Here is a 24,483-nt window from a genome sequence, read left to right as displayed (position 1 = left end):
AGGGTCATGAGGAAATTTCTAAATTACACATGGCTACAATTAAAAATATTGGTGAGTACAAAAGGAGTATATTTTTACAAGTCTAATTAGAACCTAGGAGATGATTATATTCATTCTTCAACATAGTCTGGTATTACTAAAAACTTGTCCAAAACAACCCACATCTTGCATGTGTGACTATTGCAACAGTGTGTTTCCTCAGTCCTACCTGCTCCCACGACTTTATCAATAGCAATGCAGGAGGCGTCAAGTTCCTTGGCAAATTCATGAACAGCCTGGCTCGGGTCTTCATACGTGTGGGGATCCACATAAGTCCTGATTCCTGGCAGGCGCACTGCAGAAAAAATAAGAAGAAGGGATCAGTAAAATATAAAAAAAGTCACTTAGGGAGAGGTCTTTAACTTTAGAAGAGGGTCACCATATATAAAGCTCTGGAAAAAATTGAGAACCCCATTGGTTATTCCACCAAATATTGACTTCTGAACTCTTCCTAAGTTAACACATTGGTATCGTTATTTCTAAAAGCATATGAACTTCATTATTTTGACAATTTCTCATTTTCTGCAAATAAATACAAAATTTTTACCTGAACATTCAGAGACATAATGTCTGTAGTTTATAGAATGAAAGAACACTGTTCATTTTACTCAAACACACATCTATAAAAAGTAAAATCAAAGAAACTCAGCATTTTAAGTGATATATATATATATATATATATATGTCCCCACCACATGCCCATTGACTGCTGGAGATAGGCACCAGCCCCCCTCGTGACCCTGCAGTGTTTGTATTGTGTTTAGTAGTCTTGACATGATGAAATTTATGTTTAGTAATCGACCCAAACAAATTATTCACAATGTAGCAGAGTCTGTTTGGTGCCTGGGAAGTTAGGGGCTGATGCTTGGACAAAGGTTAAAGATACAATAACGTAAAATAAACATTGTTGCTTTAACAACAACAAAAACAAACTAAACTTTGAATAAAGTTAATTTTAATTATTATCAAATGGTATTTAACAGAACTTTATTAAAAGCTAAAATCCTTAACTGTAAGCTAATTCTTGTGAAAAAAAAAGTTTTCCATTTTGTAAATTAATAACACATTTTCATAATAACATAAACACATCCTTTTCAACATGGCCCAGTTTCTGTTAACATTTAAAATAGTTAACGTGGAATCAAGTTGAGCTCAGCAACATCTGGCCTTAAGCCAGCATTGTCCGAGACGTAATTCTGCAGCTACATTTTCAAGTTCATGAAATGACAGAAAACGACATGAAAAAGACAGTGCACAGCATACTTACAGTGGCCATTGCCAAAGTGAAGTCTTTTCTCATCAGGATGTTTGGATTTGCTGCGGCAACAAAACCTGCCAATTCAGAGAGAAAAATCCAAACTAGAGCCACAATTTCCAGTAAGACTTCACCCAATGGCTCAGCCTGGAGACTGGTGAGAGCTTTGTGTGTGTGAGAAATCAGCTCTTATAAGCCTAGTGAGGATAAGTAAGTCTTGTAATGTGCCATGGATTTACAGTGTGGTCTGTCTGAAGACTCCTGTCAGCCAACTTGAGCCACACATCTGCTTGCAACCACCACGCACACAAATACACACAATATATGGATAGCTCAAGCGCAGATGTTTTGAATATAAATTTGTAGTGTGTGATGCATAAGGTAAATAAATTGTTTTAAAAACACTTATTCAATTAGTAATCATTTCCAACTGAAAGCAGAGAGTAAACAAACTGATGTGATTGAAGGAGACTACAATTTAAAATCCAGATGACTGACTGGGGACAGACCTTCCAATCAGGATGTAGAGCAGCACGGTGAGCAGTATGATGGCCACCGCACAGGAAATGGCAATTAAGACAACCTGGCTGTTCTCACTGGAGATTGAGAAGGCTGCTGAAAGAGAATCAAGCACGTGTTTGGGAACATCAAACCACACATATCATCTGAAAAAAAGTAACATAACTAGTGCATTGCGGAAGAGTTTTTCATATTTTGTTGTACCACAACCATAAACATCGATGTATTCTTACTTGGAATTTTTGTTAGACACCAACACCAGCTAACAGTTATGCAGTGAAAGAAAATTAGATTTGAATTTAATTTGTTTACAAATGAAAAATTCAAAAGTTTACTATCCATTTTTATCAAGCTTCCATTAGTAATTTTTTGTGTAACTACCTTGAATACAGTGGTTCAAGCATCACACATCTAGTAACTGAAATTGTTGCCCATTCTATGCAAAACAACTCAATCTTTCATATTTTTGTTATTATTTTTTAAAAACTGGGTAGAAATCTCATCACAGATTTTCAGTAAAGTGTATTGACATCAACTGAGCCGGCAAACACATCAGTGTGATTTGATCTAAACCTCATTCCAGTTCCAGAAGTACGTTCAGTATTATTTTCTTGTTGGAAGGTGAACATCCATCAAAGTTTTAAGTCTTTTTCAGCTTCTAGCAAGTTTGTTTTGTTTTTCTGAAACTGCCCTACATTTAGTTCTGTTTGTATTCTCTGACTTACAAATGCCCAAAGCATGATGCTGCATCACCATGGTTGACTGTAGAGATTGTGTTCAAGGCAATCTCTAGTTTTAGTTTTTCACCTATATTGTATTTTGGGTTGAAACCAAGATGCACAACCAGTTTATAACTATTCCTTCAACATGTTTGCTCTGTCCCCTGCATGGCTTGTCTGAAAGTGCAAGCAGAGCTTCCCAGGGTTCCCCTGCAACAATGTTATCCTGTTGTCTTTCTTCCATAAAAGGCAGATTTATGGAAGAAAGACAACCAATAGATTTCTTTTTTACTTGTCCTGCCATTTCTTGGTGGGTTTGCAAATATTTTCTAGACTTTAAGTTACATAGTGGGTTGGATTGGTATTATTTTATAACCTAACCCTGCTTAATACTTTTCTACAACTTAATAAACTTCATGTTTGGTCTTCATGATGTTGCTTATTCTCCAATGTCCAATGTAAAAAATATTCAACGCTTCAAATAACAGCTGGATTTACACAGTGATTTAATTACAATTTACTATCAAATGCACAGTTGGTTTCACTGGATCTTATTTAGGTGTATCAAAGTAAATGAGGCTATATAAATGTGTCTGCCAAACTTTTCAGATTTTTATTTGTACAAAAATAAATAAATAAAAAACAACTAAACCATTTGCTTTCACCTCAAAATTACACACTACTTTATTTGGTCTGTAACTTAAAATTATGTGTTGTTAGTGGTAGTGACGCAACAGAAATTGAAGAAAAAGTATTCTTGCACAGCACAACAGATTTTCAGTTAGAAAAAAAAATCCTCTGCATGCTAAGCTTACAGTCAGGGCTGGTTTCAAACTGGAAGCTGGGGCTGCTGGCTCCATATCCAGCGGCAGTGCGAGCTCTGATCTGGAGCAGGTAGGCTGTGTTGGGCTTCAGACCATTCAGGGTCACATTACAACCCCGAGCTCGAAGAATGGTATAGCTGGTCTCCTGTTCTTCCTGGAAGACAGCAGAAAACGGTTGGAAATTCTGTATTTGTAATACTAATGTTCTATACTCTCTTTATGTTGGTGCCATAATGGAATATAGTTCACTTAATACACAATGTTTAGTACTGTACAGACCATATGCATACCCATTTTTGAATACATGCACGTGTATACCGGAAAAGGGAGGGTAGAGGATTTGACAGCTTCCTTCTCAGGTTGATGAATTATCCTTTTTATATTTTATGACTTCTTTCCTACTGATCTCTAGTGATAGGACAACAGGTAGATTTACACACCAGGTCTGCATTCAATTCATTGTTTCCAGATGTGAAATGGAAGAAAGGAGGGAGGAAAAAACAGAGAACAGAGCAAAGGTTGGATGAGAAAGAGAGGATATACAACATATCCATGTGTATATTTTACTGAGTTTTCTTAAGGACAAGACGAGACTCAATTTAGCTGTTAGATAAAGAAAATCACTTTAGACTGAAACTATTTACAACAATGAAAAACCAAAAGTTCGCAATGCCCCAAAGGTTTAAATTTTTTAACTTTCTTTATGTCTAAGATTATGTTGTCAGTCCATGGCCAACACAAAATTGCAAACACACTATTGTTGACCCAGTTCTAAGCAATGAAACATGGTTTTACAGATAAAAAACAGCACAAGCCTGACTTTAACCCTAATAAAAATCTGTTGCAGATGACTTCATCATCAATCCCAAAACTGAGTTATGCTTAGAAATGTTGACAAACTCGTAAAAGTCAGTCGAGACTAGAACATGTCAAAGACTCTTTTTATTGACCCAATTTAATGCCAGATGTTTATTTGAACAGGCAGTCAGCATAGGGTCTTCAAGAGACACAGACATGAACACCCAACCTTGTGTAGTCAGTGTCCAGAGGAAGCTTCACGCTTCTTCATGGGGAAGAGCTTTAATGGTACGCAAAGCTTTTCAAACATGTACGTGTCTGAGGAGGAAACTGATACACCAGACCTGCGCTGGAACGACTTTTCATCACGACTATAAATCTTAGGCAGCCTGTCACAGGGCAGTGATTGAGACAACATGTGATCCCCTGAAAATAAAACACAGGTGTGATGAAACAACAAGAGAGGGCGGGAGACTATTTGCATTACACAATATAGACGTTTCACTAAAATCCTGTTAGGTTTTAACAAGGCCCCTGTGTTCAGCTTCGCCTTGATAGTCCAAACAAAGCTGCAGCTAATTACAGCTCTTATGTGTGCACATGCAGTCATGGATGCACAACAGAAGTCTTGCAAATACCTGTTTCAACAGGCATTCCTTTTGTTTAAGACTAAATAAACAGCTTGAACTCGATTGGTTTTTAAGCTATCTCAGCTTTTTAGATTAGAATGATAAAAAGTACAGAAGCAGTCAGCAAAGTCTACCCCCACAAATTATGTTTTCACAAAGTGCCCTTGTGAATGTCTTAGTAGCTGCAGAGCGCCCCTTCTTGCCAGTGGAGGCGACTGACAGATCATATAGATCATACAGGTCTACTGAAGATGAAACACATCTTTTCTTCTGGGAAGCTTTCTGGTTGGGAATTCCCAAGAATATCACCAAAGCTGTGTAGATCTTGCTACGTATGGGATAGGAAATGAACAACACGAGGGCTCTAACACGTAGGACATTTGAGCTGGTAGTTCCATAACTGTGTGACATATAAATAAGGTATGTAGGGTTGGAAGTTATTTTAGAAATTAAAACATGTCACAGAGTGATGCTTGGCCAGAAGGATACTGCTTTAAAGTTTGATGCCAGAAATTCCTGATTAAGTGTCTGCAGACCAGGAATGCAAATGTGTTAAATAGATCATCTTTAAAAAAAATCCCTATGAAATGTTTCATTTATGTCCTTTGCTGTGCCAGGTGTTCCATTAACAATCAATCACTTTAATGAGCATTTTGTAATTTTTTCTCATGAACTATTGCTACTTCATTAACATTTCCACATTTTATCAAGTTAGAACCACAATTTTTAATGCAATGTACTGGGATTTAGAAGTCATTAACATTGCAACATCGTGAAATGGAAAGGCAATGATAAACGGCTTACAAATTCGAATTCAAATGAAGATCTGAAAATTATGGTATCTGTATTAGTCCTGCTTTGTGTTGGTTTATCATACAAAATATGTGGTTATAATGTTAAGATACAGTATTTTGGATTACACTACTTATTATCTATGCATATTATCTTATATTTATTTCTTTCTAAAGACCATATACACACAGGTAAAACTACATATTTGTGTAGATTAGAAAAAGAGACATTTCAACTTTTCTCACAATATAACATGAATTTAGACAAAACCTTTCATGTTTTAGGTCAGCTATGATAATCAAATATATTGTTAAATGCTGAGTTAATCCAAAGAGATACAGAGCAATCATCATTGCAATATTCTTATCACAAAGGACAGCTTAGAGTGCAATAAGCACTGGCAAAAACAGTATAGTCACAGCGTTATGAGTTTGCATTTTACATGCTGATGAAATATTTAGCCAGGTGGGCAGAGTCTGGCGGAAGCAGGTGCTCTTACCAGACACACATGACATTGCTCAAAATACGAAATGTCAAAGACTGATGGAAGCACAGAAAACATAGAGAGAGGAAATAAGGAAATAGGCACATATCACACCTGATAACATCACAATATTTACCAATATTATCATATCACAAAATTATTTAATATGCTGCTACCTTAAGTAATATGTTTTTAAATCATTTAGAGAAGATGGTGATGACGTTCTGGCTTTGCAAGCTTCTGATAGGTTAATTGAAAACATGTGATTTAAATGGGGGGAATGTCTCTAATAAACATTAACCTTCAAATCTACTTCATTATGAGACATCATGATACAATCAAAAGAAATCACACAAAATAATATGTTTCATTCTTGTGCAAAATTTCCTGATTTATACAGATGCCATATTCATATGTTTACCAATTCTACACAAGTCGAAGTATCCATTATAGCGCTCAGAAAGGAGAAGGATTCTTTGTCTTGGTGGAAAGGTGTACATCAGCATTAGAAAATCAACAAAAGACTATGTGCAGATGCTGACTGACACTGGAAAGAGAGTGTCATTATCTACAGTGAAATATGCCCTGAACTGATATGGAATAAAAGGTCATTTATATTGTAAGAAGCTATTACTCCAGGGGCAACATGGAAAGCCAGCTCACAGTTTGCATATGTTCTCAGAGACAAAAACCTTAACATATGGAGAAAGGTCCTGTGGTCTGATGAAACTAAAAGTGAAGAGTTTGGCCATAATAACCATCATTACATTTAAAGGGAACAAGAGGGATGCTTTACAGTTTGATAACACCATCACATCTGTAAAGTCTGATGGGGACAGCACCATATTATTTGAGTGTTTTGCTGCAAGAGAAACGGGACTCTAGACCTTCCCAAACTACATGGTGACAGTGAAAAAGAACATTATGAGGAAATGTTAAAGCAACATCTCAAGACAGTCAGGAAGTTGCAATTTGGATGCAAGCATGTATTCCGATTGAACAATGATACTGATCACAATGTAAAAGTGGTGCAACAACAACAAAGGCAACGTTTTAGAGAGACAGTCAAAAGGTCCTGATCACAATCTCAAATGTTTGAGAGTAACTTTAGATGGTATGAGAGAAAATAATAAACTTAACATGACTTGACACGACTTTACATGACTTCAAAAATAAAACAGTACCAACTGCAATAAGGAAGGGCAAAAATGCAAGTCAGCAATCAGAGGAAGCTTGTTGAAGGATACCTAGCATGTTTGACTCAATCACACAGTTTAAAAGGCAATTCTAGAATAAAATTAATGTACTCTTCTGAATTTGAAGATTGTTAGAGCCAAAAAAGTGATCTTTCTTATTAAGTTTAGCTTAATTTAATGTTAAATATAAGGAAACAAAATATTTTGCCTTTTATTAGGTGTAAACATATGATTTTCAACTCTGCATTTCTATAAACTTCAATGCTAAACTGAAGTATGATTTTTACAAAGAAAACTTTGTGTTCAGATTTGTGCACCGTGGGCCCTAATAGCTGGTATGCTCAGTGAGAATCTGCATGCTACACAAAGGGGCCTCTCTCTTTCAGTGATCTAGGAGGAGTCTTGTCTAGTTGGTTAAGTTCTGGTTTCTGGAAGGGAGAGCTTTTTGACAAGGGATTAAAATCCTTGGACTGAACATTTATTTTTCTTGAAGGTTTTCAAATACTGGGACTTGGTGCAAAAGCGTCAAGATTCTCCTTTCCGTCTATCGTCTGAACTCCATAACAGTTCTGTTTTTAATTATCAAGGGTTTGCCATGGCAGAGCATATGCTAGAATTTCAGCAATCCCCGTTTACAATTAGACATGCAAAGAGATTTGACCCTTTGTTATTAACTTTTCTTGTTTTAACATCTAAGAAAAATATATCAAAGAAGAGAACAGAGTTTAGGAAGCAAAGAGCTTCTGTCAGCTTACTAATCAAGACATAAAGGGCCACCATTGGCATTCAAGCAATATGATCTGAGTTACACTGATGCTCACACATACACATGCATTAATACACAGAGAATAGGCCAGACTGATTAAACTTGCATCCACGGCTAATTACACCATCAAATGTCAACCTAGCACAGCATCGGCGCTGAAAGCCAGTGTAATTCGTTCTGCACTAATTTCCCTCACAGAGAAATGAGGGGCCCCACAGATGCATTTACTGTCTGCCATAAAACTTGTCTCCATTAAGGAGCTAACTGCAGAGGAGAACAGCATGAGAGATTAAGGAAAAGACAGAAATGAAGGATGAAAAATAAAAATGTGTTCAATGTAAGGGGAATGAGTATAAGGCATAAAAAAAAAATAAAGGAGGACACAAAAAAACTATAGCAAATATGGTAAGAAAATGGTTGTTTTAAAGTTTGAATTAAAATGCAGGATCTCTCTTTGAGCTGAAAGCCATTTGGCTGGGTAGTGAGATTGTCGAAGTGCGCCAAATATATTTCCAAGCTCAAGTGCTGATACAAGACCTAGAAAAGTATGAGTACAGATTCAGCTTAATATTTAATAAAAAAAATAGAAAAAGCACATTCCTTGACATGTGTTTTATGAATTTAGTTAAACTTTGGGGGATGGAAAATGCTGAGCATTAAACCTTTTTCAGACATTAATAATAAAAATCACTATATTAAAAAAATTAAAACACTGACACAACAATTTCCCTAAGGACAGAGCTTAAAATACTTCCATTAAATAAAGCTAGTACTGTTCAAGAATACCTTCCTGCTCTAATTGTGCTGTGTCTGCAGTGTTGTCTGCTTCACTTTCATCCACTTCCTCAGTGAGTCACTCTTCTTGTCAAAAAGATTACATTCGGGAAGCTCTCTGTCGTTTTAATTATATTATGCCATTGCATCCTGTTAAAGACTGTTGTGTACCAATGGATGAACAAAGACATAGTCGCCTTTTGATCAGTATCTCATCTCTGTAAGCTGGAATCAAGTGGTAGTCTTTGATATGGTTGATATTAACTCCGAGGACAGAACACCTTTCTATCAGTATAAACACTAAAAAAAACAACAAACAAACAAAAAAAAAACAGGTAACATTTGCATCTCAATTTTTTTTGCATAGATTGTTTGTATTGTTATTTGACATGATACCGAGTCAAAGTTAAGGCCCTGAAAAAAAAAGGGTCCAACTCAAAAAAATGTAGCTAATTTGTTACAATTAATCAAAGTCAATCAAACTTAAATAAAGTAAGTCTGACTAATGTAATTTGATTAGATGTAACAAATTAATTCCATTTCTTATTGTTGGAGCTTCATTCTCTTTTTCCAGTGACGTTATGAGTATTTACTATGTGCACCCGTTCATGCGATGTGTATGGGGTATGATCAAGTCTCATGGTGTTTCATGGCTATGTTATTGTGTTTGAAAACTCTTGATTTCTAAGTATAATTTTTAAAGCAATGTACCGGTACACAAAAACAACACCTACAGGCTCAAAACTGGTCAACACACTATTTCTTCTTGCAGCTAATTGGTCGGCATCATTTTATGGGAAACGCATAGGAGTGTTTTCATCCCTGAGGTGTTCAGGCTCTTTTAAACAAACTATAGTTAGTTTCCCTCTTTGGTACAGTTCATTTATATAGACATGACCATAGCAATAACACTAGGGTATGGAGAAAAACAACCATACCAAGATCGTTTGGATGAGGTGATCTCAGTTCGGTTCCAAAGTTTAGAGAAGTTTGTTTGTGGTGTGAATGGTATCTGACCTCAGTCAAACAGAGCTTCCAGGTGTATACTGAAAACTTGAGTCAATGCAGTAGAATAAACAAACTCATAAACAACAGTGGAATGTCTTTTTCTTAAAGCATACTAGTATGTGCTATATGCATTTAATTGCTTCAGTCAGTTCTAAGAAAAATCATTTAATATATTTTTGAAAATGAAATCTAGCTCAAAAGAGGGTCTATAGATCACCCTTCCTTCTTTGAAGACACATGGACTAAAGGTTTATGTTATTATGACCCTATAACTATTTTCTCCACCAACCTTTTCATAGTATTTAATCTCATAGTCCAGGATGATGCCGTTGGGTCTGTCTGGTTCCTGCCAGGACAATGAGACGCTGTTTCGAGATGTCTTCTCCTTTCGGATCACTGTTACTGGAGAGGGAGCTGGACCAGAGACATAGACAGACACAAGGTGTAGGAGGGAGAGAGAAGGTTCTGTTAATGTAAGGTTCAATGGAAGTTCAGGGTCTGGTGCTGAATACTGGAAACTGTCTGTAGCTCCTATTACCCTAATTCAGTTTGCTGAATTGTGAGGGTGAAACATGGACAGAATCAAGACAGATAGATAGACAGATAGATAGATAGATAGATAGATAGATAGATAGATAGATAGATAGATAGATAGATAGATAGATAGATAGATAGATAGATAGATAGATAGATAGATAGATAGATAGATAGATAGATAGATAGATAGATAGATAGATAGATAGATAGATAGATAGATAGATAGATAGATAGATAGATAGATAGATAGATAGATAGATAGATAGATAGATAGATAGATAGATAGATAGATAGATAGATAGATAGATAGATAGATAGATAGATAGATAGATAGATAGATAGATAAAAATTATTATAGTTTGAAAAACAAAGAATATAACCCATAGCTCTACCTATAGATTTTTCCTAGTATCTTTACCAGTACCCCTTTTCATAGTACTATTCTTTCAACTGAGGGAGCTTCAATAATATATGATAAAATGAACAAGGCTTTAAAGATTCAAATCTACTTCCAAACATTTCAGAAAAACAAAAAACAAATAATACACCAAAAACGCCAAAGATCCAGCAACTAGCTAACTAAATAAGTCGCTCATTGTATTATAAAGTACAGTAAAAAATATTCATAGTCTCATAGACCAAACTTTAGCCCAAATGTCATAATTTGTCTGTCAGATTTTACCGCAGATTCTATTATTTCAACACATGTTTGGAGGGCCTGTGATACTTTTCTGTGGAAACATTGGGAACCTTTTACTTCATTGTCTCCCTCCACTGTCCTCGTCTCTTTTGGTTTGTTGAGCTCGTCTCCTTGCCAATTTTCCTTGCCAATCCTTCACCCATGCATCGCCTTGCCTCAGGGAGTTCACATGGTCCCAATCTAGTGATTCTACACATCTCTCCCTTTATCAAGCATTGCTTTTCTCCCTCAGTCTGCTACTCTATTTCTATCTCTCTCTCTTTTGCTTTCTTTCTCTCTCTCCCTCTGTCTTCTCACTCCCTCTCTTATTTCCCTTTTTTTCTGCTCTCTAATTGCCAGGCAGCTTCGGGCCCAACTCAGCATCTGAGGCATCGACTTTTAATTTTATTAGACCACAGGAAAAAACATGTTTGTCTTTGAAATGTTCAAGCCTCTCTTGATTATGATTATATGGCCACAGAATGCGTCTGAGTGTGCATATGTATGCTTGTGTGTATTTCTGTGGGAAGTTATTTTTTCTCCTGTAATGAATCCAGATGGGTAGAATCTGCTTCTATACCCCCATGCGCCTCCTTTCCTCCTCCTCTCCCTTTGGCTCCGACAGCGGGGTGAGGCTGTGCTTTTTATTGGCTCTGTGGTTTATGGTGGTAATGATTTACTGAGTCTGGGTCGCTTGGAGGCAGCTTCAAGTTCCTCTCCTTTTTTTTTTCCACACCCCTCTTCTATCTCTCTCTTAATGTCTATCGCCAAGCACTTAAATTCCTGTCACTCTCTTTTTCTGTCTAAGGCAAAACTGTAAAAGTGACACAGCACAGAATGAATATAGTGGCTTTCAAAACTGACAATTGGTGTAATTCACGTTAGGAAATAACATACAACAATCGGGGGCAGTGGATAATGATTGTTGATTGTGGGTACTGTCTTTTAAAAGTGTTGTTACCATTTTAACTTTTACATATTTTTTCATAATGATACCATAGAAAAGTAGGCAGTGCAGGGTATGTACCACATACATGTGAAATTAAATGAACTTTCTTTTTGCAAATAAACACCAGAACAATGGGATGGTCGTCTTTGTTTGGCCTCTGTTTACTGTGTTAATCCTATAAGACACACTGTGCATGTGTAACCAAATGAGTAACTAGAGTTCCTGTGTGCAATTTATATCTCAGTATTTAAAAATTGCTGTTATTTAAAAGCCTCAGAGGAAAAAAAAGTAAACAGCTTTTTTTAAGATCAAAGAACATACAAGACAGGTCAGTGCTCGGTTATGCAATGATATCTCAAATGTTCAACTGTACAATCCATCATCTGAAGAATGAAGTACAGCACATCTGTAAACCTATCAAGACATGGCCATCTACCTAAACTGACTTGCTGGCTGAGGAGAGCGTCAATCAGAAAAGAGGTCGGCAGGCCCATAGTAACTCTAGAGGGACTTCTGAAAACCACAGCTCCAGTAAGAGAATATGTCTGAGGGATCTTCACTCCGTAAATGTGATCTTCGAGGGTGAGTGGCAAGCAGAAAGACAATGTGGAGGGAAAGCTCTAGGAAGTGTCAGGGACACAAACATGTAAGAAAGGTGCTTTGGCAACATGAGATCAAATTCAAAGTTTTTGTCCATGATGCAACAAGCTATGTGTTAAGAAAGGCTAATGCTAAACATTGCTCAAAACTCCCCAGAGCTGCACTGAACATGCTAGTGGAAGTGTCATGTTGTTGGAATGTTATTCAACCCAATGAACATGAAAGCTTGTCATGTTTTTTGGAGTGATGAATGGAGACAAATATATGGCAATACGGGAATACCTGATAGAGACTGGAAAAGACATAAAACTTAAGAGATTATTCACCTTTTATCATACTTTTTGATGGTATGTTCCAACAAATTTAAAACTGTGGTCGCAAAGTGAGAACACTTTGAAGGAATTTGACTTGTGAAGGTATTTTAAGTGTTTAAAGTAATCAATACAAAAACTGTGACACAAACAGCCATGTTACATCAATATAATAGTTAAAATGAGTTTTCAAGATGTATCAGTCCAAATATAATGCTCCCATGCTTCCTTGTAACAGTCCTGCGTGGCAAAGTTCAACTGCAGTTACATCTCACCAACTCTATTCATGTGTGGATCACAGTTACTGTGTTGTTAGCATACTTATGACTGCAAGTGGAGGGCAATGGAGGAGAGAGGAGGAGAGCTATCTGACAGCACCTTGACAGGCCAGCCAGGACACCCTGCTCCTTCCCAGGGAAACACTTAATCCAGCTTTTAACAGCTTTGGCATCTATAGTTGTGTGCGTGTGTGTGTGTGTGTGTGGGGGGGGGTTGCGGGAGGGTGTGCGTGCGTGTGCACGCCTGTGTGTATTTGAGAAAAACTAGCAGACGGATAGGGCTGGTGCCCTGACATACCTAATCCTTGTAAACTCTCAGGGTTGATGGAAGGTGTGCAGCTGCAGTCTGAGATATTTGTTAGAGAGCAAGAGGTCTGTGTGTGTCTGTTTTGAACCGTGGGCACAATGTTAAGATGCGTGCTTTGTGTTTTTATGTATGTGCTGCCATGTAATTTAACTCTGTGTTTGCTAAGTACTGATAAAGGAGCTGATTGCTCAAACATTGGGTTGGTGTTTAAAATTCCTAGCACATGCAGGCCTCTTAGTAGTGATAAGCCTTCTTCAAATCTAATATATATTCACATTGGCGGAGAATACCCTGACTAATAACACGGATTATGAAGCTTGCTAAAGAAGGTTTTAAAGCTTTACTAAATGACCTCTTCATTCTCAGTTGCATTGTTTTTTTGATACTTGATTTTTAAACACAGTTGACCTTTATCCTAATAACAATAACTTGTTTGTCATTTCTTTGATCTCATCTGCACTAACACGACTACACACTGAAAATAGACACTCTTTTTTTCTATGACACAAAAGAACAGCTAATGGAAGACATGTTATAAATCCACTTGCAGCAAGAAACAATGAATATACACTTTTACTCAATGTCAGCTACTAGGGATATAGTTTGTTATTGCTTTTATGTGAAAATGAGGGGAGGGGCAACAGAAGTTTGCTTTTACATCTTATCAGGTAATTTAAAAATAAAAAATTGCAGGCATGTCCTAAATTGCAATGAAGAGCTCCAAGGGCCTTCAGTGTATCGAGCTTTAAGAGGACCCAAATATAAAAACAGAAAAATAAATTTAAGTTTCAAGTTCCAATCAATCAATATAATTACCACAGTTTATCTGTGGTAGAATAGTGTAAAACCAAATTGATTCTGAGTTTGAAAGATATTTTGAACAAGGAAAAAATGTCAGTCAGAAACTCATGAGATGATGATAAAGTAGAATATCCTGCATTCTGTTCTGAATACTTTCAGTCTCAAAATAAATCACAGCAGAAATTCTGATAAATGTTCTGATCAGCCTATGGGTGTTCTCATTATCTGCAATCAAGCTGTTCTACAGATGGTTCACACACATTGAAAAAGAAACTGAAGATTGAAACAAAAGCAAGACAAAAATAGTATTAAGCTACAATGTAACCTTATTCTGTACATACAGTTTTAAAGCAAAGATCTTGCCTTTTTCCAATAATTTTTATTGTGATGAGTTTGATGTCTGTGCATACTAGATCACCTGCTAATTGTTTCATTGTTTCACAAAGAATTCCTTTGTGAGAGAAATGTCTTTAACATGTCTCAAAAAAACCAAACAAATTAATAAGAAAAATTTTGTTAGATGTGGCTTGGCTGTGCAAAGGGACAGTTAGAAAGAAAAATGACTTCGAACAATTGAGGAACTTCACCAAGAAGGATCAGGGATGTTGGAGAATAAACTATTAAACTGGCAGCACATTTAAAGACTGTCTGTACAGAAAGAGAGAAGAGGAAGTAAAAAGGAAATACAACATAGCAAACTAGAGCTAGATCTTTATGCATTCCTTGCTCGAGTCAAGGATTTCTGAGGTTTGGCACTAGATTTATTTCATCCGTGGAATTTCACAACAATGGTTCTTTTTGCCTCCTTGTTCTTCAAAGAATGTGGATAGAGAAAGATGTTTGTATAAAAAGATTGATGGGAGATTTAGGAGGTCATTCTTATGGTATTGGACTTTTTAAAGAGAAAAGACAGTTCTTTAGAAAGGAAGGAGGTTATATGATGCTAGTCGTTAAACAAGAGAATTGCAGTTGGGAATCGGCTTGTAAATGTCCAGATCTGATGGCTTGAGTACATATGTTTGGAGCGTATCAAATTTAGGTTGTTATTATATGATAAGAATCATAGGATATACAGTGAAATGTTCTTCTGTTCGTATATGATGTTCTGCAGCTGTTAAACATTCCTTTGTTTTTTCTAGAATCTTGTTTTGTTTTACCTTAGAGGATTAAGATCAAATCCACAAAAATGTGTCAGATATCACTTCTAGATTTCCTTATGAAACAATCAGCTGAGTGAGAAATCCTAATCTATAAAATTAGGGAGTTAAGATGACAGTCTAGCCATCTTCTGGTGTTTACATCCAGCAGCATAATCCATTATGTCCCAAAGTTCAGATCATCTCAATTTGGTTTTTTGAACATGACAATGAGTTCACTGTATTCCACTTGCTTTAATAGTCTCAAAGATTTCACTCACTAGATTAATTTGCAATGTGGTGGAAGAAAAAATCTTAATATGTATTTGTAGCTGTCAAATATTTAGCAACTGCTTGATGCTTTCATGTCAACATGGACCAAATTAAACACATTGTTAATTATATGCCACAAAGAATTAAGACATTTCTTTTTCAAAACTGATGCAGTTCTAATGGCAAAGAGAATCCAATGAGGTACTAGCAAAGTGTTCTTAATACAGTGACTGGTGAGTGGTTTAAAGAAATTAGTCAAGCTTTTATCTGTCTAACTGTTTAAATCATTCCTACCTGCTTGATTGGTGGTAATGGTGACAGCAGCATATTGTCTCATTTTGGGTGCCAGTGATGATACGCCATTCTGTGCTTCAATCTCGAAGGTGTAATTAGTATGAGCCAACAGGTCACCCACTGTCACGGTGGTGTTGTGGAGACCAGTTGCTCTTGGCAGAAAGCGAACATTGCTTCGACAAGGCTCACAATTCAGAGTCCCACTGGTGCTCCCATTGGCAGCAGCACCCCGGCAGCGTTTGCAGAGGACATTAAAAGTGATATCCCTACGTCCTCCTGTGTCCTCTGGCCAGCTCCAGTCCAGGATAACTGAGGTCTCGTTGATGGAGGAGATCACATTCCGGGGAGCAGAAGGAGGTCCTGGCGGGAGGATAAAGGAAGAGGTTGAGGCAAGGTGGAGGTGTCAATTCAATTTACAGAAGGGAAGAGAGTTTGGGGTAAAAAAATGATATTACAACAGAAAGAGGGGAGTAAAACTGTTTAGTATACACCAGTAATCTAACTATAGAGAATAATGTTTCTAGCAATTTCATTTAAACAATGGTAATTAGATTTATGACAAATGCTTTGGCAACACAAGAGATGACAATGTTTTGTTTATAATTGCATGTCTTGTCATTATTATTCTCTTTTAAGATTTTACTTTAAGACACATTATGTCTCTCTTATAAAAGGATTAATATGTGTACAGTCATTCAAGATCCCTCTTTGAAAGCCTGACAAATACAGTTTGTATTCATACTTCAGCTGGAAGCATGAATACAATAGAAAATAACTCATATCTTCCTTCAGTTCAACCTGTGCGCAATCTGGAGTTGTGAGCCCTATTCAACAGTGAACCCAGCTTGTTATCTCTCTGTGCAAGATGCCTGAAGGTGGCACTGTGTTTATTGTCATGGAGAGTGAACTTTAATTTGAATTTGATTGTTCATTTCAGCTGGTGGATAAAATCCCTTTGCCATTTCAGTGGGAGCAGTGGTGGGAAGCAATGCTCAAAGAAGCTGAGCCTCCAATTGCCTTACAATAAATTACTCAATCGCTGCAAACCTGATGTGAAAGGTATTGAAGCCTTGGAAAGAGGTCAATGTGGTCAGTTCTACTTAAAATTCCCTAGAGACTAGACCCGTCGACAGCAGTTCACATCTGCTAACTGGTACTTTCACACAAGACCAAGGACTAGACAGGACCCAGACTTTAAGCTTTAAATTTACGCTTTAAGTTTTGATTTAAATTAGCAGACATTTTAAAAAGATTTTTGGAATGCAATTGCCTTGCTTCAGATGTCACAAAACACATCTTTGAACAGTAAATCAAATATGTATTTTGTCTCAGAAACATTATGCATTAAAGAAACGAGCAAAAGTGTTTCACATTTTGTCTTATGACTTAATACTGGTCAGTGTATTATTTCAGTTTGTGCCAGTTTTCTTCTCTGAAACTACAAGAAAAGAAGGGTATGTCAGAGCATTTGTCAGAAAAAAAACAGTCGTTCTTGAATAACCTTTTGACTGACATATAAAAGTACAATGTGCTATTACAAACAGATTTCCAGATCCTCAGATCAAATCTGTGAACAATGCACAGAAGACAAAACAAGACTGACATATAACTCAGTTAAATAGTGTCCAGGCAGGGGAAGAAAAGAAAAGGAAATGAAATGTTTAGATTGTGACTTAAGATAAAGTCCTTTGTTTAAATGGTTTAAATAAATTCTCCAGCTAAATTCGGTTTCAGATTTTTTTTGATAGATTACTTTAAAGAAAACCTATAAAAGGTTAAAGTGAGTCTTTTCAGTATTTGCAAGTCTAAAAACAATAATTTGTGGTGCAGGTGTTACAGGAAGTCCAACATTAACAAAAAAATATATAAAGGCAGATTCCAAACATGGAAATAAGCAAACACTATTAAAAAAGGGCCAAAAAAGTCAGAGCACAATATGTACAGTTTAGTTCGACACAAATAATGTATATTTAAAGTAATGCAAAAACTAATTACTTTGGGTAACAAAGCTGCTAAGACTGACATGTCTAATATGTTTGATATTAAATAATGAAGAATGGTACACTGTAGTATTTCTCCTCAACTGTCTGCGCTAACAGTTTAATTTTCCCTCTGCCCGACTTTCTTTTCCAAGAATGTAAATTAAATTTTCCGAGTCAACTTGAAACAACCTCTAGAAGGCTGCTAACAGTAAATTTCCTCTCCTGAGATAATCATGATCATTATCTCCTAACAACTCATCAATTCATTTTCATCTCTTGCGTTGCTCCAACTGTCCCAGTGAGGTGAAATTTGCGTAGTTGACAAGATGATGTTGAGATAATCACAACAGGGACCTTGCGTGACTGTCTTTCTAATTAAGATTCTGTCTCTGACTGTAGCCCCTGATTTATACTTTCTACTGTTCTCCGCACAGCCCATTTTGTAACGGATGCATACATAATCTACCATCAGGGAATGAGATGATTTATAGTTTTGAAGTGAAAGCATTTTGGAATGCCTGCAGGAGGCACCTGCATCTGCAAGCCAACCTCAGAAATTTCTATATTAATTTCTCACTTAACTTGAAAATACTTGGATGTTCTAGGATATTACAAATTCATAAATTTGCAAAAAAAAACTTTGATTTTCCATGATGAAAGACACAGATTCATCATAAAAATATTGATAATAATTTAAAAAAAAACTTAGGATATTGTCTGGCATTGTCAAGTCAGAAATTTGTAAGAAAGGAACTCATACATTATAGTTTGTAGAAATAGATCATTTCTAAAACGTGTTACAGATGGGTTGGTTCTCTGTATTATCACATCTCCCAGATACACACTTGATGAAGTCATGTCGCATCTTCTCCCTCTCTGTCCAAGACATTCTGGATCCTGTTTGAGGTGTTCACGGCAAATGTTCTGATACAGGAAAAGAGTCCAAATGGACCACTCACATGTAGAAGATATCCAGATGTGCATCTCATAATTTTACCAATTCAATGTTACAGGACATTTGGGATTATTCAGCACAAATGTCTTACTTTCTAATTTCAATAAACTTCTAAGTTTTAAATTGAAATTTCAGATTTTTCAATGTCAGAGAATTCATTTTAATTAACTTTTAATATGATAAATGCATGCTTTAATCATGGAAAACAGCTTTTTTCCCTCACATTTACGACTTTTTGACGCCAGAGAATATCAAAGTTTTGTATAGTAATTATGTAAAATTAATCTAGAAATTTCTGAGGTTTTTAGGTAGAAGTGTACATTTCTGTGGCCACATTATTTCTGTTTTTATTTATAATGGCCCTTATACTCCCACTTCCATTATTGTCTTGAAATACATCCACAGCTGGGCCTCCAATTAACTCAAATATTGCAATTTATCTCCAAGAAGTTTGCAAACCCATAACATAATCATCTGGGGTTCCCAAAATGTTTAAAGGAATAAAAATCTTAGAGTACGTGAAACTCTGAATTTGAAGGAGGTAATAAAAAAATTTATGTAAAACACTTTTGATATCCATGTACTTCTAGGGTAAAAAGCGGATTGTTCTGGAAACTCCACACATATTGATGTGTTTGATATTAACCAAAAATGTTTATGCTAAGAGAAGTCTGAACACACACTTACGAGTACATGCCATGGAGGCAGGATCTCCTTCAGCCCGAAAATAATTTTTCTCACAGCCACAGTGCAATGACCCCTCATGGTGGGAGAAGCTATGAGGCGGACACTTTGAACACTCCATGTTGCCGTGGGTAGATTTGTAGAAGCCAGCCCTGCACACTGGAAACAAAAGAACACAGACAGATACGTGAGCATCATGCTGAACCAGCACATCGACAGCTATATAATAGCCTGATTCTTCTTCGGGGCAACTACAACAATAGCAAGCACAAAATGAAAGATGGGGAGTGTTTAATGCAGTTCATCTGTCACACACGCACACCCCCCCCCCCCCCCCCCCCCCCCCCCCGCACATAAACAAAGTGTGGGAAAAATACTGAATGTACTGTAAATCTGCAGTTATTGTACCAGGGACCTGCTGAATCCTTGTAAAACAATATTTTTCCGAAACATCTTTGTCTCTGTAGCTCTCAGAAGGCACAACATGAATAATGCAAATTGTCCCCTTAGATGAAAAGGATGTTCTCTTTAAATATCTGTGGTATTAAATTTGAACTCAGCGGCTCTTTTAACTCCTACTCAACAAAAATATGTTGCAATCCGCTCAACTGGGGTGACATTTCACCAACCTATACTGAATTTGAAATTAAATGGGTGACGGTAGGAGGGAGAAATCAAGGGGAAGGGGAAAAAAGAAATCGGATGTTTTATTTTTTCCCCCTGTAAATTCTTCTCCAGCTTGGTTTCATTTCTTCTTGTTCTCGGCTTCTTTCTTCTTCTCAAAAGATTTAAATCCCTATTATTCTATGTCGTCCCACTCTGAGATGAAGAACATTTGAACCAACAGAATTGTTTTTACTGACATACCTAAGCTGCTCCGTTATATGTTAACCTCAAGATCACCATGTCTCTAAAAACTAAAAACAGGCACTCGATCCTTTATAATAAAACCATGTTAAATCACTTAATGATTTAATAAAATTGAAGCGATTCAATCACAAGTACTTAACAGTGACGTATGTTAACAAACAAGCATGTTTTCTTTCTGTCTTTCTCAAACACACATACTCGGGTACCTGCACACAATATTAAATAAATGGCTAACAGCAAAAGCAGCAAGGCAGCAGAATGTGTGGGCTCAGCAGAACAGGCCTGACAGATCCCAGTGGTAGACAGCGCTGTTCTGCAAAAGCCAACACTCCCATATCCATCACTGACACTGCCACGCCAAGGTCCCCGCGCTGCACTAAATACTCAACAACGCATACATGTGCACGACTGCGTGGCAGCAGGTATGCTCCACTGTGTGTGCAGGGTAACAGGAGGAGGAGTGGAGTTTAAATAGTTCTGTGCGCTCCAGCAACAACAAAGCTCCCTGACAAATGCAGGACAGACCACCGTGATTGGAAAATACAGTGTGAAATTAAAAATGACAGCCAGCATTCCTGGCCAATCAGGTAGTAGAAACTGTAGTGGACGTTGGGTTGTGGAAGTAATGTTCCTGGGATGTGAAAAACACATCAAAAGAAGAAGGCAATATGGATAAGCTCAATGTAACAAATATTCAGAAACAAAATCTGACATAATATGTCCAGCCCAAGCATTTCATCGCTGTATATCACTAATCAAAATTGCCAAAGCTATTTTAATGAACCATAAACCACTGGATTTAGCTTCAACTAAACTTATTGGAACACTACGATGTGAGATAAATCTGTGTTACCATGAAAAAGGAGGTCGTGGGTGGAGAAAGAGCAGAACAATGAGAGCGTAGCTGTCCAGACTTTTTATTCAACCTTTACGTTAACAGAACAGAACGTCTCGGACCCTCTTAAAAAAAAACAACGAAGAAGAAAGAAACAGCTCCTCTTAAAGGCACAGCACAATGGACCTTACCAGAGGGGCCGCTTTTCATTGGCTGATGGCCATTCTACGTGGTCACGTGTGTGACCGTCTCACAAACACACCGTTAGCTTCCCTTTAGCTAAGTACAGCATAATGGCAGAACTGATACAACTTCTACACCTTGAAGCCTGTCTGCTACACAGTCTTACGTTAGCTAAACAAATCAATATGCAATGTGTACTGTATCTGTCATACACTAAAGATTTTATTTTAGCAGAAAAGGCTTTGGACTAAACTGTTACTCGTGTTAGCCACGTTAGCACCAAGTACAGCTAGTCAATCAACCATCGCTGTGTTCAGGGAAGCGCTGATTAATAATCGAGAAATAAATATCAAGCCTGGAAACTTGATATCGTAACGGACTGAATGTTATGTTTTTAACTTAATCTTTGCTCGTCTTGCGGGGAGCAGGCGGTTGCCACGGTAACAGGTGTGCTTAAACTACAAAGAGAGAGTGAGAGTGTAAAAAAGTAGGAGTGGTTTTGAGTTGATCACCTGTTCGGGTTATTTTACCTTTGTTTCCCTTTGCTGTGGCGCATTAGTTTCTAAACGTTGGACTAATTACCTCGTTTTACGTCATTCACAACAAACATCAAATAGAACAAACATATTTCATACACAACAAATGGCTTCTACCGCGGTAATTATGTGAAATTAAATTAATTATATCCCAGCTTCAGAAGATTTGCCTTTACCTTTACAGAGCTCTTTGGTTCCTCCTATCAGTCTGTAGCTTCTCATATTGAGGTCATCAAACCAAATTTCAGATCTACCATAACTGACTGACACCTGCTGGCCTCAGGTTTGCAACCAGCTTGTGACTGAGAAACCAGTAACCTCCTCCCAGATGATGACATGAACTTGTTAGTTCCTCTGTCCATTGTAGTAGCTGATATATTGTGAAAATCCGGCAGAAATGATGCACTAATCGAGTCATGTTTACATAGAAAGCGCTGCCAGGCTGTGTTTGTGAGACTTACGGTCACGTGGGTCGGTTGTGGGCGGAGCTTGGTAAAGTCCATTCCTTAGCTATGGATCAACTTTAGTAAGTAACCCATCTTGTATGTTACCACATTAATTGAAAAGGGAAAATAAATCATCTTACATTATCAACTAATTTCAACTTTATATATATATATAAATGGTAAGCCACTGAAATGGAAACATTAAGATTTTGATATTGATGTTGATAAAAAAAAAAGTAATTCAGATTTGTGTTTTAAATTTTAAAATGTTTTACTTTCAAACCCACATGGTAATGGCCTTAATAAATATGCATTTTTTTCACTTCGGCTGCCTGGACTTCAGCCATCTGGTTTTAGCTCTGAAGACAAACTTACTGGCTCCAATCTAAATGGAAACATAATTAAAACAGAAATGTTAGCATATGGGAAGACATCACAGATAGGAATGTGATGCTTTTATCTCTGCTAAATTGTTACACTTTTGGAGGATATAAATGTGTTTGTCTAAAAATACCTAAAAAGTATCTATACACCAGATTGTTGCTTTTTCTCAATGCTAAACATTGGGAATAGAGGGATGTCCCTTTCCCCCATCAATAGTTCTTAGAAGTGTGATTTGTTCCAAGAACACCTCCTCTCCTAACACTTCAAACATGCCAAACTCACATATAGTTTGCACTTTTCAGTTGTTATTTTTGTACTCCTGTTTTCCTTTTGGAAATATAATAAAACTGAAATGAAAACAAGAGTTTCTTTTTTTTTCTTAGTGAACAGTGCCTAGTAAAAGTATTCACCCTACCAGTTCTTTTGTTACATTACAACACCAGGGTTTTTCATATTTTATTAGGATTTTATGTGACAGGCCAACACAAAGTCAAAGCCATGAAGTAGATGGGAAATATCTGTTTTTTAAATTTTATTTAAAAGAAAATGGAAAAGTTTGGCATGAATTTGAATTTGCTTTACTCTGGTATTTTAATCAAATCCAATGCCTTTACTATTCATCCATCTATTAAATAAAGTCCACATCTGTGGTCAATCAGGAGGAGCTGCAGAGATCCACAAGTCTGTTTACCAGACAACTATTAGTTGTGCATTCCACAAATTCAGCCTTTATGGGAGGTCCATCTACAGTATTGATTTGTAAAGGTGGCAGAGTGATAGGTTTAAGTAAATCTACCAAGTATTGATAAAGGGGAACTGGATAATAATAATAATAATAATAATAATAATAATAATAATAATAATAATAATAATAATAATAAGTACGCTTTTAGGGTTTCAATTGTAAAATTGGAAACATAATATTTTAATCCAAACCTGAACTTGAAAATTACCATTTATCCATGTCCTGTCCGATCTTAAAGAGTATAAGCTATTTGACATAATTTAGCAATGAAAAGTATTCACCACCCTTAAGATTTTACCTTTTTTTGTTGCTTTTACAAATCATTCATAATCAACAAATTTTTGGCTTCTTTTTTTTTTTTTTTTTACTAAAAACTCCCTTTTAAAATTAAAAGAGAAAACTGATTTCTACAAAAAAAATGATATATAACATAAAACAAGTAATTTCATAAATAGTCACCCCTTGTAAAGTGACTGACCTAATTTAACTAAGGTCCAGTCAATCAGTGCTACTGATGCCACAATGAGTTGAATGGAGTTCACCAGAGTGTAGATTTCAAGTGATTTTAGCATAAAGTCACCTGTGTCTGGGAGCTCCATTCACTAGTTAATCAGTATTTCTGGCTTCCATTACAGCATAGAGACAAAAGAACACACCAAGCAAATCAAAGAAAAGGTTATTGAAAAGTATAAGCTAGGGGATGGATACAAAAAAATCTCTAGGGCACTGAGCATGAAGTGAATGCCCATGCGTAAATCTAGCAAGATCAGGACATCCTCACAGACTGATTTACTGTGCAAGAAGGTCACTTAGAAGAAGGCTTATCTTTAGTCAAATTGATTACTGCAAGAGTGTCTTCTCAGATCTGCCAAAAGACAGCTGCAGCTGATCCAGA

General features: G+C 36.7%; 1 protein-coding gene across 6 annotated transcripts in view; it reads right to left on the bottom strand.

Moving 5' to 3' along the window:
• epha3 (EPH receptor A3) overlaps positions 1 to 24,483 on the bottom strand; it is a 106,447-nt gene that overhangs the window by 25,784 nt on the left and 56,180 nt on the right. For 4 of the 6 annotated variants that reach the window (XM_023336861.1, XM_023336864.1, XM_023336866.1 and 1 more), the window contains 7 exons: positions 19,593 to 19,748; positions 15,969 to 16,328; positions 10,093 to 10,217; positions 3,348 to 3,510; positions 1,804 to 1,909; positions 1,307 to 1,371; positions 209 to 334 (listed from right to left, as the gene is read on the bottom strand). In XM_023336861.1, the coding sequence (XP_023192629.1) occupies positions 209 to 334; positions 1,307 to 1,371; positions 1,804 to 1,909; positions 3,348 to 3,510; positions 10,093 to 10,217; positions 15,969 to 16,328; positions 19,593 to 19,748 (1,101 nt within the window). The remainder of the gene's footprint in view (positions 1 to 208; positions 335 to 1,306; positions 1,372 to 1,803; positions 1,910 to 3,347; positions 3,511 to 10,092; positions 10,218 to 15,968; positions 16,329 to 19,592; positions 19,749 to 24,483) is intronic. The other 2 variants (XM_023336863.1, XM_023336865.1) reach the window with 1 other exon arrangement.

Source organism: Xiphophorus maculatus, chromosome 7 (genome assembly GCF_002775205.1).
Source record: "Xiphophorus maculatus strain JP 163 A chromosome 7, X_maculatus-5.0-male, whole genome shotgun sequence".
NCBI classification, from domain to species: domain Eukaryota; kingdom Metazoa; phylum Chordata; class Actinopteri; order Cyprinodontiformes; family Poeciliidae; genus Xiphophorus; species Xiphophorus maculatus.
This window is presented reverse-complemented; position numbering and strand designations above follow the sequence as displayed.